The sequence below is a fragment of the Psammomys obesus genome, unplaced genomic scaffold (genome assembly GCF_907164565.1).
Source record: "Psammomys obesus unplaced genomic scaffold, mPsaObe1.curated_primary_1811, whole genome shotgun sequence".
NCBI lineage: Eukaryota > Metazoa > Chordata > Mammalia > Rodentia > Muridae > Psammomys > Psammomys obesus.
In genome coordinates this window covers 6958213-6975113 of record NW_026592732.1, presented here as the reverse complement: position 1 = coordinate 6975113, position 16901 = coordinate 6958213, and the positions used below count along the sequence as shown (strand labels likewise).

The following is a 16901-nucleotide window of genomic DNA, read 5'->3' as shown; positions in this document are numbered from 1 at the left end:
AAACACCACACAGGGCTACACGCATGAGCCTGCAACTGTTGTGGGTGGTGGACCTTTCTCCCTGTTCTTATCTCACTACAGAGCACACTTTTACTCTTAGACTTTACTGGTTAGCTGGCGAAAAACACCAGATCTATTCTTTCAGGCGACAATTAGTGACAGATCTAGGATAAAGTCTGTGTATCAAGTCTTCTGCTTAATCCAATCGATCCTCTTTCCTGCCGGAGAGCAGTAGCACACGGGGCGGTGAGATTCATTTCTATATTATTCCCTGGGATCCAGTTTTTCTAATTTTTGATGTTTTCTATCTACGTGGGAGAATGCAGATGTGGGTGTGTTTACAGATGCAGCTGTTCCTAGTTAAAGACATAGAGGCCCAGGGTTAATATTTAGTCTCTTTCTTTCTCACTTGCCACTTTATTTTTTGAGACATGATCTCCACGTGAACCTATTTGTTGGATGATTTGGATAGAAAGGTGTCAAGGTTCCCTGTGTCTGTCTCTCTGCACAGTCCTGGCATTATAAACAGGAGCTGCTGAGCCCAGGCCCTCCTCACCCCTGCACAGTACTGCCACTATAAACAGGAGCTGTTGAGCCCAGGCCCTCCTCACCCCTGCACAGTATTGCCACTATAAACAGGAGCTGCTGACCATCTCCCCAGCCCACTTGACATGAGATGTGCAGGATGGGCTTACAGAAGATCCTGGCTGAGGCAGTCAGTATAGGCTTCTTCCTAATTTCCTTGGAATACGCGCTGCAAAGTCTAGTCTAAATTTAGCTAGAGAACGTGAATTTGTAAAACTTGTGAAATAAAACAAAGCTCAAGAAATAACCACATAAGGAAAACCGAGGTTATACTGATCTTTGGGAATGGCAGGATTCATCTTTAGAGAATGTGAGGTTGCCCGCTCCTCAGTGTGTTAATTATCTGTCAGAATATCTGTCAAGAGAATACAGAGTCTAATTTCCTTTATAATTAGTAAGGTCTACTTAATATCATGACATGCTTTTTTCTTCACATGTAGGCTTCTTTGTAAATGTAATACTTAAAAATTATGAAAGAAAAAGTGAAGGATATGCTGATTTTTTAATGAATATTTTTATCACTCGGTGGCTTAATAAATAATGAGTGTTGACAGGAAGAGATATTTTGCAGTCACCGACATGATGATCAAAAACCTGAGGTGTAAATTGTACAGATGGGTGAGTGGCTCCTGTTTCATCAACAGCTACCTTCACTCACTGGCCACTGCCTCAGGCCTTTCTCATTTTGTGTTTGCTCATATGAAAGACATAGTCTCAAAAAGCTTTCAGAGGCTCTAAAACTCTGAATAGAAGAAAGGATCCTAGCAAGGAAAATAATAGTAAAAATAATCTAGAGATTGGAAACTCGGAAATAGGCCCCCGGGCAATCTTACTGGAGTGCAAGCATATGAGTCTCTGCAAACCCTTCCCTCCCTGTGACATGATGCGCCACTCAAGCTAAAAGTCCACGGAGTAAATCGTCATTACAGGAAATGAGCATTTTGTTTTTACAAGAGAGATTCCATCAAGAGAACCAGAGATCAATAATTTGCACTTTAGTGTGCTGGTGTTTGCTTTATCTTGTGGTTTTAAGCCTAACTGAAGCAGTCTCTGGGAGAAAAGGAACCTGGTTGCTATAGCAAGGGAGGTGGGAGTGGAAGGGGAGCAGAGGAGGCTCTCCTGTGTGGTGCCTTTAAAGATTTGTGTTGTGTGCATTCAGAGAAAACCTTACTGGGTCACTGGAAGCCACGGCCAGGTCTCTTTAACCCTTCATATTTTGATTCTTGCAACTGTCTATATCTGATTGAAATTGATGTAAAACTTAGAATACTTGTACTTTGCAGAGTATCTGTTATCTTTTATTTCATTCTGGGACACTAACAATGGCATGCCAGGAAACTCTAAATAAGCTTGTGGTCTGGTAGAAAACACATGTGAAAGGATCGTCTCCTTAAAGGAAGCCAGGTTGTAATGTGCAAAAGGTTAAAATATCCAGGAGTCCCATGTCATGGTTACAGAGAAGGAAGATATGAACTCTTTTTAGGCTCTCAGGAAATAAGCACAAATGGGCTGGTGTTTAAAAGGGAAGTAGAAGGCAGACAAGGAGTTTGTTGTTTGTCCTGGATCGAGCTGCGTTCCATAAGGAGGCAAAGTATATTCAAAGGCCCCACAGAAGGAAGTGGCTATGAAAAAGTGAAGTATGTAAAAATCAAAAACAAAAACCCCAAACAAACAAACAAAAAACCTCCTCATGTCCCTCATCAGAGGCTTGTCTCACGTCTGTGAAAGACTCTTGAGTCTGGCTTGAGCCTCTAATGATCGCCCACTTTCTTCAGGAAAAGTTTCAACTTACTTGAGTGAATTTGAGTTAATTTCCTCAGAGACAAGATGAAAATATGCAGAGCTGCTCATTGGGTTATGAGGAATAGAGCTGGTATACAAAGGATTTAGAATGAAAGAAAATCCTGAGGGTTGACTGTTTCTTCCATTAATTCTGTCACCTTTTATTATGCCACAATGATTGGTGCATAACCTCAAATGTCATGGTAGTGGTATAATTGTTATTATAGATTTCAATTAACTTTGGTAACTTCATAAATATTAGAAAAATCTAAGTTAAAAATAAGGAATATTTGGCTTATAACCTTCAAAAATCATTCAGAAATCCAAATATCAACACTACAAAGAAAGAAATAAGACTCTAAATTATATTTGAATTTGTCATCAAAGTGCTTACATTATTAAACCTTGATTTTACTAAGCTGACTTAAGCCTCTAAAGCCAACAGATTTGCTAGGCTGGGGTAGGCCAGTGTGGAAACTAAGTAAACAACAGAGAAGTCTTTAAAAGCTTTTTAGAATTAGTAATTCAATATTCATAGCAAAAGTATATTGGCAGTAAATTCTTATGATAGCTATCAGAACATGAGACTCTTCTGAAGCCATCTTGATGACAATGTGCAAAGGGGGAACACAGGCCTGTTTTCCCTCTTCTCCATTCCTCCTTGTTCCATTACTGCCATGTTTGTGACCGATTCCCTCCCTCACCCAGTTCCTCTCTCACTCTGTTGGCAGGGCATAGGACTCACTCTCTTCTGTATAAAAGAAATGTGTGTGCGTGCATGTGTGCATGTAAGGGCACATGTGTGGTTGGAAAATAGCCTCCAGTGTTCATCTTGAGGCTCTGTCCACCTCAATCCATCACTGAGCTGAATCTGGAGAAATAGGCTAGAACACCTGGCCAGCCCCAGAGATCTACCTGGCTTTGTTTCCTGACACTGGGATATAAGCAGAGGCCGATATATCCAACATCTCATGTGAGTTCTTAGCCTCAAGCTCAGTTTCTCAGACTTGCACTGAAAGTGTTTTATTGATGATATTATCTTCCCAGGCCCCCAGATGCATGAATTTAAAAGTCCAGTAAATATCAGGTCCTAGCAGCTATTGTTTCTTAATATAGTTACACTTGAGGATTATCATTCTATGGTCAAATTTTTTGCCCATACTTTGACTTAAGACTGCCTGACATGTGCAAAAATGGGTAATGAGGAAATTGATTGATTTCGTCCAATTTGTATATTTTGCTAAGGCAAAACTTGATTCTTTGTGGAATGGAAGACAGGTGAAAACTATAGTACAATGAGATTGAATCCTCAGCTTTAGATTGAGACAGAGTCTTCATGTCTCTGAATTAACACCTCTGGTAAATATTCTTCATGATTAAAAGTTAACCACAAATATACTAATGTATTAATCTATTTTTAAATATTATATATTTCCTCATATCCATAAAACTATATCTATACAGAATTCAGAATTGGTCTGTTCAAAAATCGCTTCCAAATATAATCAAATGTATGACTCTTTGACTGTTGGGGGGAAACTCCTAGAAATTTCTTTCATATCTTTCTAGTCCTAAGTAATCCTAACTTCTCTAATGCTTTGAGGAATCCATCATTATAGCAGTCTACTTTTATTTTCAGCACTGAGCTCTTATCATTTGATTCATAATAGGATTTCATGTGCAGAACTTACTAAGTTTAACATGTGGCCTTAGTACTTCATGTATTATGTGTTACTGTAGAAACAACATGTGAAATTATAAAACATCAAGCAATGAGTAACAAAGTAGAAAAGACATAAATTCTTAACAGCTTATAGGATGGACCATTCCTATGGGCTGAGTTATAGAAAATATTCCATAGAAGAGTGGAGCTAGGAGACCCAAACTTGCTAAGAGTATTTGGGTACATAGGTTATCATACCAATATAACTAATAAATAAGTAAGGAGAGACAGACTAAGCCGAAGAAACGGACTTGTAATGGTCAAGTGAAAACTACAGTTGAAGGGTTCACGTCACAAAAGATCTTTAAAGCTTTATAAATGACCAAATAAAGAACTTTAATTATTTTAATAAATCCATGAGACATAACTAGCTTTTTTTCTTTTTTTAGTTCTTTATTAATTACACTTTATTCACTTTGTATCCCCCCTGTGGTTCCCTCCCTCCTCCCATCCCAAACCCTCCTTTCCTCCACCCTCTACATGCATGCCCCTTCCCAAGTCCACTGATAGGGGAGGTCTCCTTTTCCTTCCTTCTGATCCTAGTCAATTAGGTCTCATCAGGAGTGGCTGCATTGTCTTCCCCTGTGGCCTGGTAATGCTGCTTCCCCCTTAGGAGGAGGTAATTAAAGAGTAGGCCAATCAGTTCATGTCAGAGACGGTCACTGTTCCTCTTACAATGGAACCCACTTGGACACTGAGCTGCCATGGGATACATCTGTGCAGGGGTCTTAAGTTATCTCCATGAATAGCCCTTGGTTGGAGTATCAATCTCAGAAAAGACCCCTGTGCTCAGATTTTTTGCTTCTGTTGCTCTCCTTGTGGAGTTCCTGTCCTCTCCAGAGCTTACTTTTTCCCACTACTTTCATAAGATTCCCTGCACTCTGCCCAAGTTTTGCCTATAAGTCTCAGCATCTGCATTACTCAGAACAAATCATCAAAGACCAAAATTTTAATTAAAAATTGAAATTAAGTATTCAGTGTTAGAAAGCTATGGACTCTGATCTACACAAGGATACATGGAGTGACATATAAGCAAAGAGAAGTCAGTTAATCTATACTCAAGCATTTTAGGTACAAAGAAAAATAAATTTTATTGTTTCACTTCTAGAAAACAGAAAGAAACCAAGAAAACAGACAAGTAAACATCATTAAAATGCAATGAGATAGACAATAAAATAATTGTTTGATCTGCCTGCTGTGAAAACAAAGAAGAGAATGAAATTAGTTCTCCAGATGAATAGATAAAATTCCAGTCTGATTTTGAAAGCTGAGTGGGATGGTTCCCATGACAGGGAAAATAAGCAAAGCATGGGAACACAGAACTGCAAGGGTAGCTTAGAAAGTAGGAGAAGTACTTATGGACCAGTGTGGGACTGGTGAAAACCACAAAGCAGAAGAGACCAAAGAGGTTAGCCACCAAGGAAGAGTCCTTTGTAACCAAAGCAAAGCTTCTTGTTAACATCCAATCTGCTATGTTAACTTCATATGTATGTTAAGTCCTGGTGGCCCCCCATAAAGTCAAATCTTGTGCAGGCCTATTACAATAGGACCATGGTTATCAACCCATGGGCTGCAACTTCTTTGGAGGGCCAAACAGCCCTTTCAAGAGGGTTGCATATCAGATATTCTTCATATGAGATATTTACATTATGATTCACAACAGTACAGAATCACAGCTATGAGATAGCAATGAAAATGATTTTATGGTTTGGGTCACCACAACTTTAGGAACTGTATTAAAGTGTCACAGCATTAGGAAGGTTGAGATCCACTGCAATAAGGTCTCTGGCTTCTGAAGGAAGCATATTCTCTTCTGTTCATGTTTGTGATTTGTGTTGGCCTCTATAGTGGTAATGCCTGAAATGTTACTTGGGGTAGATATCTATTCTTCTCTCTGTTAGGCGGGTGTTCCCTTCATTGGTTGCTGTTGTCCACTCTGAATCCTAGCCACATGTTGTGGCTGTGGGGTCCTTGGTAAAAAGTGTTTTCCTGAAGGTCAGCAGGTATCACAAAGCAATAGAGTGGCCTAAAAGGGAAGACTGAACGTGGTGATGAGGAAGAATGAGGGGAACCCTGAATGTGGGTGGAGGAGACCCAGACAGCAGTCTGCAGCAGAACTGAGAGGAAATCTGAAAGAACCAGAATGGAGAACAGGAGGGAAAGTTAGGATCACCTCCCAGCCTAGTGTGACTCCTGGACCCCTGGTGGAGAATTGTTCTGTGGGTTTGTGGGTATCAAAAATGAATGAGATACAAGAAAGGGCTGAAAAGGGTGTTGAAGTGAGACTTTCGTAAGAATTGCCCATAAAGCAAGGTTACAAGGAGTACATGAGCATATAAAAACTAAAAGGATTAAATAATGGACTCTATATAACCTAGAACCCCTGCTCAGATGTAGCCCACGGCAGTTCGGTATATAAATGGGTTCTTTAGTAAGGGGAACAAGGATTGTCTCTGACCTGAACTCAGTGGCTAGGTCTTTGACTCCCTCCCCTGAATAGGGCAGCACCCTTGCCAAGTCACAAAGGAGGACAATACAGCCAGTTTGGATGACACTGGATAAGTTAGGGTCAGATGGAAGGGGAGGAAGACCTCCCCTCTCCATGGACTTGGAAAGGGGCATGGGAGGAGATGAGGGAGAAAGGGTGGAATTGGGAGGGGAGGAGGGAGTGGCTTCAGCTGGGATACAAAGTAAATAAATTGTAATTAATAAAAATAAATAATGCACTCTGCTTCACAAACAAGAGCTTCTCCTGGGGAGCATCATAGGCACAAGGGGGGAAGTGCCTTCAAGGCTAAGAGAACTACGGTTTGAGCCCTGTGACTCATTAAATAGATGAGCAATGCCGAGGGAGCTACCCATACTTTACAACACTCATTTCTCTCACTTCAAGTAGGGAAAATCCTGAGTGCTCAGCTGTGTTTTGCAAGATTCATATAATCTCCTTGCAAAGACTGAACAAAGCATTGGGTTTCTAGCCGGTGTTCAGTTTCTTGACAATACCTTGTCTTTTGTGCACATGAAGTCCTGAGAGGAGTTTGTGATCATAGCATCATCTCTAGGAACAAGATCCCTTTGTACAGTATCAGGCATACACACACACACACACACACACACACACACACACACACCTACACATACACACACATATACATACTCAGAGAAACCAACCGAGTTTGTGAAATGAAATTCATGTTGAGATGTTTACTGAAAAAAAAAAAAAAAAAAAAAACAAAAACGGAGCATAGTACGCAAAAGATCTTCCATGTGAGATTTACCAGCAGGAAAGATGGCATTCTCCACAGACTGCCTTCAGAAAACAATCCAAGCAGAAGGAAGTAAAAAATAAACTTTCAACAATAGTCTAAAGCATGTTATCTGTCACATTTTCTCCGAAAGTTTTACGTCAAGCAGCTGATCAGTCAAGCCGGCAGAAGTAACTCCTCCAGGGTAGTGAAAGGCTCTTGGCATTGCAGGGTGCTGTGTGGGCTTGTAAACAGCTCTGCAGAAGAAAAACTTCCTGGGAGGAATGATTTATTGGAAGATTAAAAGCTCAGAGGTAGAAAGCAATAAGATGAGTGAAAACAGTGTTCTATGTAGTGACCAAGGACAGATGCTCAAGAGACTTTTTGTGTTCATAAGACAAGGGACTTACTGTAGAAGCCACGGCCGGGGTCTGGGAAATGCCGTGGCTTCGTGAGTCTGTGGCAGGAGGCAGTTGAGTCGACGTAGTTCCAGGAGTCACAGCAACAGATGTTTCTGCTTGTCACCATGCAGTGCAGCGATAAATGCAGAGGTTTTCCACTGGTCGGGGGTCTTGTCCAGCACTCCATGCACATACTGCTTCCTTGTGACTTGGGTTGGCCTGGACTCACCCTCATTTTCTTTTCTATCACCGGGTTGTTCAGTTTCTCATCAAATGACTGTGGATATAGCAGCATATGATTATGTGGTATGTTCTGTTCAATAAGTTCATTGTAGGCATAAGACATTTTTCCATCTCCTTATGTCAGAAAATATTCCAGGAGGCATAAAAGTTTTAGGGAATTAAACAGAAACCATTGTGTGTAAGAAATTCACAGTAGAAAAGAACCAACTCCGTGTTGCGATTCTCTTGCTGAATATTTCGAGGTCCTCAAAGTATATTAAATGAATTGAGTACTGGTATGATATTTGGAATTTCTACTTTTTTTTCTGATTAAATTTGTTTTGTTCTATAAATGCCACTCTCCCCTTGCTTCTACACAGGGTTAGCTTCCAAGGAAGGGCCTTGTAAACCAAAACAAGGTTCCTCATTAATCCATTCTGTTATGTCAACCTCACATTTATGTGAGTCCTCGTGGCGCCTCATAAAAGTCAAATGTTTGTGCAGCTATCTAATTTTCTCTTTTTTAACACATTCAAGATATTCCAATTCCTACGATATAAACAGTCAGAAAGACATGAAGATACATATATACTTCATAAAGCCAAAAGGACTTTACTCAAAAAATCCCAGTAAGTGCTTTAAGAGACATATTTGTAAAATAGTTATGTTTTATTACATTAATATATAGAGAAATTCTTATATCTTTCCTTCCACTTTTGTGTGGGTTCTAGGGATCATCAGCAGTTTTTCAGGGTTGAATGGTAGGTGCCTTTACTGCTGAGCCACCGCACTAGCTCTATGGTGGTGTTTTAAAACTTTAAGTTCCCTAGTATACTATTTTAACGCATTGGGAAGCATATATACTCAAGAGCAATACAAACTTTCTTTCTTTAGGCTTTATATTAATAAAAATTTTATGGATCATGCAGAAAAATCGTTCAGATAATGATGGAGAGAGATGGCTACATTTTTCTAAATCAGAGTGATAATAGAAAATAATTCCTAAAATTCAGTAACCACAGGAAAACAATTACAATGTGGAGTGGGATCCTTACTAAATTCATTTGATAGTTTAAAGATAAATCCATGGTCTTTTTTTCTAAGTTTCAGATCATATATAATAGTAATAGAGATATTTTTTTCCAATGATTAAAAACTGTAGGTTCTCTTTCACATCAATGGTACCCGTAATGGTCCAGGCATTTGTTGATAAATTGTGTCATTATTTTCTCTTGTCTGGAAATCCTTCCCTCCTTTTATAGACATAGCATGATGCACAGAAAGAGAGGATAGGCAGGAATATACACCTTTAAAAAGGAAAACACAGCATAGACTTTCTGCCTAAGATTATAGAATTATTGGCTACCTGCTGCTCATTACAAGACTGAAAAGAAGGTGCCTTAGAACACTTTCTTAAGTGATTAAAACTTCCACATATTATGGCTTCTACATTTTCCAGAAAACAGTAACGAACAAAATATCTACTTCTTCTATATAATAATATATATTTCTGAACATAGTACTAAATTTCTAAACTCACTGGAAAATTAGTATCACTGTTGTATATGAGATAACTGGAGCCCTGCTCAGCTCTGTGATTGCCTGGATGTTCCAGCCATGGCAGAGTGTGGTTGAGAACTTGTGGTACAATCTAATATGTCATGGCATGGAATATGTGTTGATATGAGGAGTCCAAATATAGCACATATATTTAGATGCAATGTGCACATTTTAGCAATTGTTTTCCTTCTTTCTCATTTGTGTCATTTTTTTACTATTGATATTTCCTATTCTCTATTTAGATTCATTCCATCACCGAGGGCTCATATAACACAATGACTGTATTTCTCTTCAGTTTCCTCAAGATAATAACAAATAATTAAAATTGGAACCCCATGTCTGACCTGGTTTGGTTGATTGTTTGCTTGTTTTCTGTCCCTGTGAAAACAAACAACTTAGGGAAGAAAGGATTTATTTAAGTTCACAATTCTAGATGATTCTCTCTCACTGTGGAGAAGTCAGGGAAGCAGGGTCTTGAGACAGCTGCTCAAATCCCATCCACAGACAAGTGCAGACAGAAATTAGTGTGTGCGGTCTCATTTGCTTGTTTGTGCTCAGGTTGATTTCTTGGCTCTTATGTAATTCAGGACCCCTGACTAGGGAATGGTGCCACTTACAGTGGACTGTGGCTTCTCACATAAATTAAGTTTATTTGTGATGTTTTCCCACAGGCCAGCCAAATAGATGCAATCCTTTATTGACAGTCCCTTCCCGGGAGACTCTGGTTGTGTCAAATTACAATTAAAACTAACCATTATGACTAGTGAAACCAAATGACTATTGGTTATTGAAACAATATTTCTAAAAGTGCTCACATAATTTTATAGAGCTGCTACTAGCATCATTGTAGAAAAATGACAAAGTATGCCACTAAATATTATTCATCACCTAATACCAACTTCGTTTTGAAATTTCTCTCACCACACCTGCATAATCTTTGAAATAAAATTAAATACCCACTAGAAGCCACAGAGACAGTCTAACTTCTATGACTATTATAATTGCCTCTGCATCCTCATTATTAAATTTTCACCCACCATATCCTATAACTCCAATATAACTGTCTCAATCCAATTGAACTATTTTTCCTATTTGTCTGTTCATCATCTCTCCTTTCCTTCATCTTCAATGTAGTCTCCCTAAGCTTTTCTATCTGCACATGTCCTCTTCTATAATACTGTTTGTATAGCTTGAGTTTTCTATCTCACGAGAATTTAAATTTTCTACTAAAATATAAAATGCTTTGAAAGAGAGCAAGAACAAGAATATAAAATCACCCCATCTTGTCCTTTGTCTAAATAAAGCATAGTGAGTTTAGATTTTTACCGAGAGGAGATAAAACCTGATGAAAATGGCCGTAGGTAATCCAGGACACAAAGGAGAAAGTGGCAATTGAGAAGTTACAGGTTAAGAGAAAGAGACAGAAAATTTAGGGTAGTTTCGAGAGGGCTATCATTCAGTACTGAAAGCAACAGTTCATTTTCCAATTCCCTTTTAAAGACAAAGCAAATACAGTTTACATTGTTCCAAGGACAGGGTTCATGAAACAGTTAAGTTTGTTTTCAAAGACCTCATTTCTGTATGGCAGACACGGTTCAAGGACTCACAGACAAGTTAGAGAAACTTGGCATACCTCCTGCTTATTTCTGTCTGCATAAAAGGTAAAGCATATTTTTCACTGAATAATCTATAACAAAACAAATTTTTCCAGGCAAGCAGCTGTCCACAGCTAGTTCTATCCACAGAAAGAACTTTTGCTTCCCACAAGAACCTGGGATCAGGTCAACACCAGTTGTCTTCCATATAATGCATTGGTCAGATCTTGCTATGATGAAATCCGAAAACTGAAATTACTAACACAATCATTTTAGTGGTGAAAAGGGCATGAGCCTAAATCTTGAACATAAATGACTTGTGACATATTGCCAGTAATTACTTCTGCTCCCTCTATCTACATATACTAATTAATTCCATCAAGATTGTGTTAATTTGTTTCCATAGCAGAACATTTCCTTCCACAAAGTGTAGGTCTCGTGCACATCAGATACCAACAAAGAACAAAGACTTAGATTCTCTTTTTCTCCTTGAAAAATCTTAACCACAGCAACCCTTCCAGTAATTAATCTGTATGATGAATAAGGCAATTGGCTAATCTGATTGGCTAAGCGTGAGTCAGGTGTTGGCAGCAAGTTAAGGCAGAAGTGGTGTAGAAATATGGTGCCTTCTCTATCAGATGCACAGGATTAGTGTTTTCCCAAAGAAATCCTAAAGAAAGTAGCTGTTATTCTTGAAAGACAAAAACACATTAAATATGATGTAAATAAAAATGTAAATACACATAAAACACACAGAAGAAAAAGATTTGCTAAACCTTCCCATCTTGTTTTCTCAGTCGATCATTGTACATTTATTAGATATGACTCTAGTATCTTAGAAAAGAGTTTCACTGTGAGTACCACAATGGTTTACTAAAGTATGTAACACCTGCTATTGCATAGAATAACTAACTAGAAACATCCCCAGCAAAAAAAATAAAAAATAAAAATAAAAATAAAGCCCAACTTTGGTAGCGATACAGCTCTTTACAGCCCTAGTACCAGGGTAAGTCACTGATGTTTGCAGAAACTGTCAGACTCATTTAAGAATGCTATTCTACACTTTAATACTGTGAATGTGCATCAAAGCACTCAGAGAATTCACTCAGAACGGAGCTCAGAGCTCTACCTCTTTACAGTTCTTCACTATTCACTAGGTCGAGTTGGACGCTGTATTTTAAAATATTAATAAGTTGTGCAGATTTTTCTGATGGCATCAGCTTTCTGTTCAGTAATATGCTCCGAATTGCAATCAACTTAGGGAAATGTGCCCTGACTCTCTATAAGCAATCACAATAAAGAAGGAAATCAACAACCATAAAGGCTCTGAAGGAGAGTAATGGACTCTCAGCTGGAGGGCATCCATTTATTAGGAACTGAGGCAATTTGAGGTTGTCTTAATGGCATGTAATTCTAAAATGGAGCTGTCAAGTGAGTCAAGAGAGACAGGTGTGAGCAAAGACACAAAGGCATACAACTGGGCTCTTAAGCAATAGTCAGCCAATATGGGGTGAGTGGAAAAATCAAACAGCCACCTTGCTGAAGACACCAGTCCACACACTTCCATCTTCAACCTGCTAGCTCTTAAGCCTCTTTCTCCTGCCTTTCTGCATCAAATCCTGATCAACATAAAGATCTAGTATTTAAGACGTTAAAACCATGACAGTACTACACAGTGATGGCTATGTCAGTTTTACCCCATGAAATGTAAAGTAGAACTTAATTGCTGAATTTGATCAACTGTCAAAGAGCAAGGCATAAACGAAGCACTTTCTTGTGTACCATGTATGATTGCTGTCAGGGTAAAATTAAAGAGAACAAGTATGATTTCTTACAGTGCAGCTCAGATTAGGTACTTTAAAGTCTCTTATTCACACTTTTTATTTTGTTTTAATATATACCTCTATTTTAGCTGTTTTAATAAAATGAGTACACTGTGTTAATATAATTGTGTTCGAAGTGGAATATTTATTTAGGCTAAGAAAGAAAACCAAAATAAATTACAGGCTACTCAGATAGATTTTTCTAAAAGTAACTAAGTAGAAATATTTTTTTGAGTCATGATTAATTTTTACCACTTCTCTAAAATATCCTATGACACTTAAGAACTCCCAGAACTCAAAAGGTCTTATACAACTAATGACTTTAGATTGAATTTGCATCATGGTAAATGAGGTGCAGAAGAATAATCAAATTAATAGGAAGGAAAGGAAAACTGAAGAATCAATTTTAAGAAGTAACTGAAGATGATATCATTTCAACAAAGTAGAAATAAGGATGTCCAGGAGTCCTGAAACTGCACTACCCAACAGGGCAATGAGGACCAACTTTATGTCACTGATACACTTAGCTGACCTTGTGCCAGATCCCACTAGATCAGGGTAGAAAGGGAAAGTCTGAGGAGAACATGAAAGAAAATGTTAGAGATGGGAAGGAAAGGCATTAAGAAAAGCAGTGTAAAAGAAAACGAGAGAGAGAGAGAGAGCACCCAAGCACCTGTGTGGAGTGACACCATTGTGCAAGCCACTCCACACAGGCTGTTCATCTGACTGATGTGCAGCACACGTGAAAGCAGAAAGTAGCTGACAGAACTCACTTGTCAGAGCAGACCTGGTATTATTGGTAATTCATTTCTGTTCATCAATTTCAAGATTAGAAAAATGAATGGAAAGGCCACTGGGCAATGGGAAGGTGCAAGTTGGTTGTCAATAAACTCTCTGTGATTAATGTGTCATCAACAATTTCTCTGCTGTAACTGATTTGCAAAGTTTAACAAAAAAACTGCAAGGATAATCTTAAAATCTTCAAAACTTCCTTGATAAAATTGTACACGTTTTCCCTTCAAGTTTTGTCTTAAATGCTTCATCACAACAAACACATAAAAATTTTACCTTCCCTGGAATAACTTTCCCTTTTGCCATATCTCCATATCATATGTAATTTTAAAACTGTCCTGGCATCTTCTCTCATCTTACACACATACACAAAAATGCATGTGGAATCACACACAAAAAAATCCTAAAAGCATACACATTTGTTGACATAAATACCTTCAAACACACACTGATCTCCCTTGCAGCAGAGTCTGCCTATGTCTGCAGGGTTTCTGCTGGTGCTTTCCACATAGATCCCAAACATCATGTTCAAGAGAAAACTAGCATCACGGCTACCTGATGCCATCAGTCCAAGGAGCCACCAGGCCACGGTGAGTGCACTGACCGTTAGTTGGCAGAAGTTATAAACAAACTTAGGGTATCCACTGCTACCTCTAAATGGTGATGCTTGGTGCTTTTCAACTGTCTCGGGTCTATTCCTGTCTTCTCCTGAACTGTGTAGTCAAATATTTATTTCTGTGCCACATAGTTCCAGGCTTATCTATGCTCGTGTATGTGGTATGCATGTCAGTCCCAGGGCCTTGTGCATACAAGGAGTGTTGAAAGATTTCAGCTTCCAGCTCTGCCTTCTTCTGTATCCATCCCCATGACCTAGAAACGGTGCTGTTTCTGACAGTCAGACGCATTTCATATACTGCATCTTGTTGAATTTCATCAGCTTTTTTTTTTTCATTTTGCACACTTACTGTTCTTTCTTTGCCTTCAGCTTTGTTAAAATTTGGATCTTTGTTACTTATAAAAATACTGAGATCGTGTGGTTGACTGAACTGTTCAAACTCCAGTGTGTGCAACCGCCTCAGCATCTTTGGCATCTAATCAGAACCCCAGTGGATCCAACTCAGTTATAGTGAATCTGAAAGAGTTTCTCCCAGGGGCGAGACACTCTGTTCTTTGATTCGTGTTTATATTTCCAGAGTTGCCCATTACTTTCCTTCACACACTAACACACCAGGAAGACAGAGCATCCCATCCCTCATGGTGTTTCTTTTATATCTTGGTTAGTTCAAAATGGTATTGAGCGTTCTCCTCTTCTTCCCACTTGCTTAAATACTTCAGTGCACAGGACACTTAGGATATACCTCATTCAGGGAACTTGTCACTTCCTGTCATATTGATGTATAGCTTTTCCCATTTTCTTGATTTTACAAGAGCATCTTTTTAAAAAATACCTTTATTGAATGCTTGAGAGCAAAGTACATGACTAATTAATCTTTATAACTTCCGCAATTCTTAGCAAAATGCTTTGCATATTATAGACAGTTAAAGCTACAAGTTAATAGGGTAAAAGAGGCGGCTCAGTGCTTAAGGGTGCTGGCTGCTCTTCCAAAGAACCCAAGATCACTTTCCAGCACCTATCTTGGGCAGGTCATGACTGCTAGAACTCCAGCTCTAGGCGATCCTCTTCTGACCTCTGTAAGCACCTGCATACACATATTTGAATATATTATACGTAAATAAAAATAAGAACACATGTATTACTGTATAAATATTAACTTACACATCAAGATACATTTCTAACATATTGTCTTTTTAAAAAGTGCAATTCATTATAATGGGAAATATTTCTATTTATGTATTTTGTTAAAAAAAAAAGAGGGTTCCTTAGTAATGGGAATAGGGACTGTCTCTGACATGAATTCAGTGGCCTGCTCTTTGATCACCTCCCCCTGATGGAGGGGGAGCAGCCTTACCAGGCCACAGATAGGACAATGCAGCCTGTTCTGATGAGACCTGATAAAGTAGGGTCAGATGGAAGGGGAGGAGGACCTCCCCTATCAGTGGACTTTGAGAGGGGCATAGGAGAAGAGAAAGGGAGGATGGGATTGGGAAGGGATGAGGGAGGGGGTTACAGCTTGGAGACAAAGTGAATAAACTGTAATTACTAAAAAAAATTAAAATTAGAAAAATGCATAATAACCATAAATAAAATTAGACATTTAAACTGGAAAATAAAAAAGTACTAACTGGGGCTCAGTGGTTAGGAGCCCTTGATGCTTCCAAAAGAGGAGGCGAGTTCAGTTGATGGCACCTGTGTTGGGATGCTTACAAAGTCTTCGAACTACTTTATAAAATCCAATTCCCTCTCCTGGCATCCATGGGCACTCCCCCACACACGCATGTTTAGGCACACAGATATACAGATAAATAATTAAATAAACCATGTTTAAAACAATAAGTATCTAAACTCTCTCTGGTGGTTAAGGCTTTCAAAATGTTGTCTACGTGGAGAGCAGATAGGCAACCACTTTCTTACAGGAATATTGCGATGTCACCATGAAGATTGATCCTAAGTATGCACTTTATTTCCACATATCAAAAAATTCACGCAGTCATCCAACACATTAACTAGGAAACCACAGTGATTTTCCATATAATATATCCAGCACTGGAAAAAAAAAACTGTGACATTCATTTTACGCTTAAAGACTGTTCTTTATTTCCCAGGTGTGATGGGAGAATATGAGCCGAAAATTGAGGTCCATTTTCCTTTCACGGTTACAGCTGCTAAGGGAACAACTGTTAAGATGGAATGCTTCGCACTTGGCAAGTAAGTACATATTATTCTATAATTAGACACAATTGTTTATTAAAACATGACTCAGCTCTTTGGCTCATGTATTTTACTAGGCTTCACTTTCCCAGAAGCCTTGTGGTGACTATCGTGTTTTTAGAAAAAGGGGAGGCTGGGAATTGACAAGTAGCCAGGTCCCTTGAGCTGCTAAGCCATCTGTATGCACAGTGGTGCTTGGAAATTTCTTGTTTTAACATAAAGGAAGCTTGTCTACATGTAGGAGAGCTTTACATCCTTAGATTTTCTTCAGCAGTCCCATAAGGGCAAAGTCCCATCTCTACTCATGTGCAGGAAGTATACATTGAGAGTGTGAGGACTCTAC

At 38.8% G+C, this 16901-nt stretch overlaps 1 protein-coding gene across 1 annotated transcript in view; it reads left to right on the top strand.

Moving 5' to 3' along the window:
• Cntn5 (contactin 5) overlaps positions 1-16901 on the top strand; it is a 1192645-nt gene that overhangs the window by 824255 nt on the left and 351489 nt on the right. The window contains exon 9 of the mRNA XM_055615494.1: positions 16453-16555. Coding sequence (XP_055471469.1) covers positions 16453-16555 — 103 coding nt within the window. The remainder of the gene's footprint in view (positions 1-16452; positions 16556-16901) is intronic.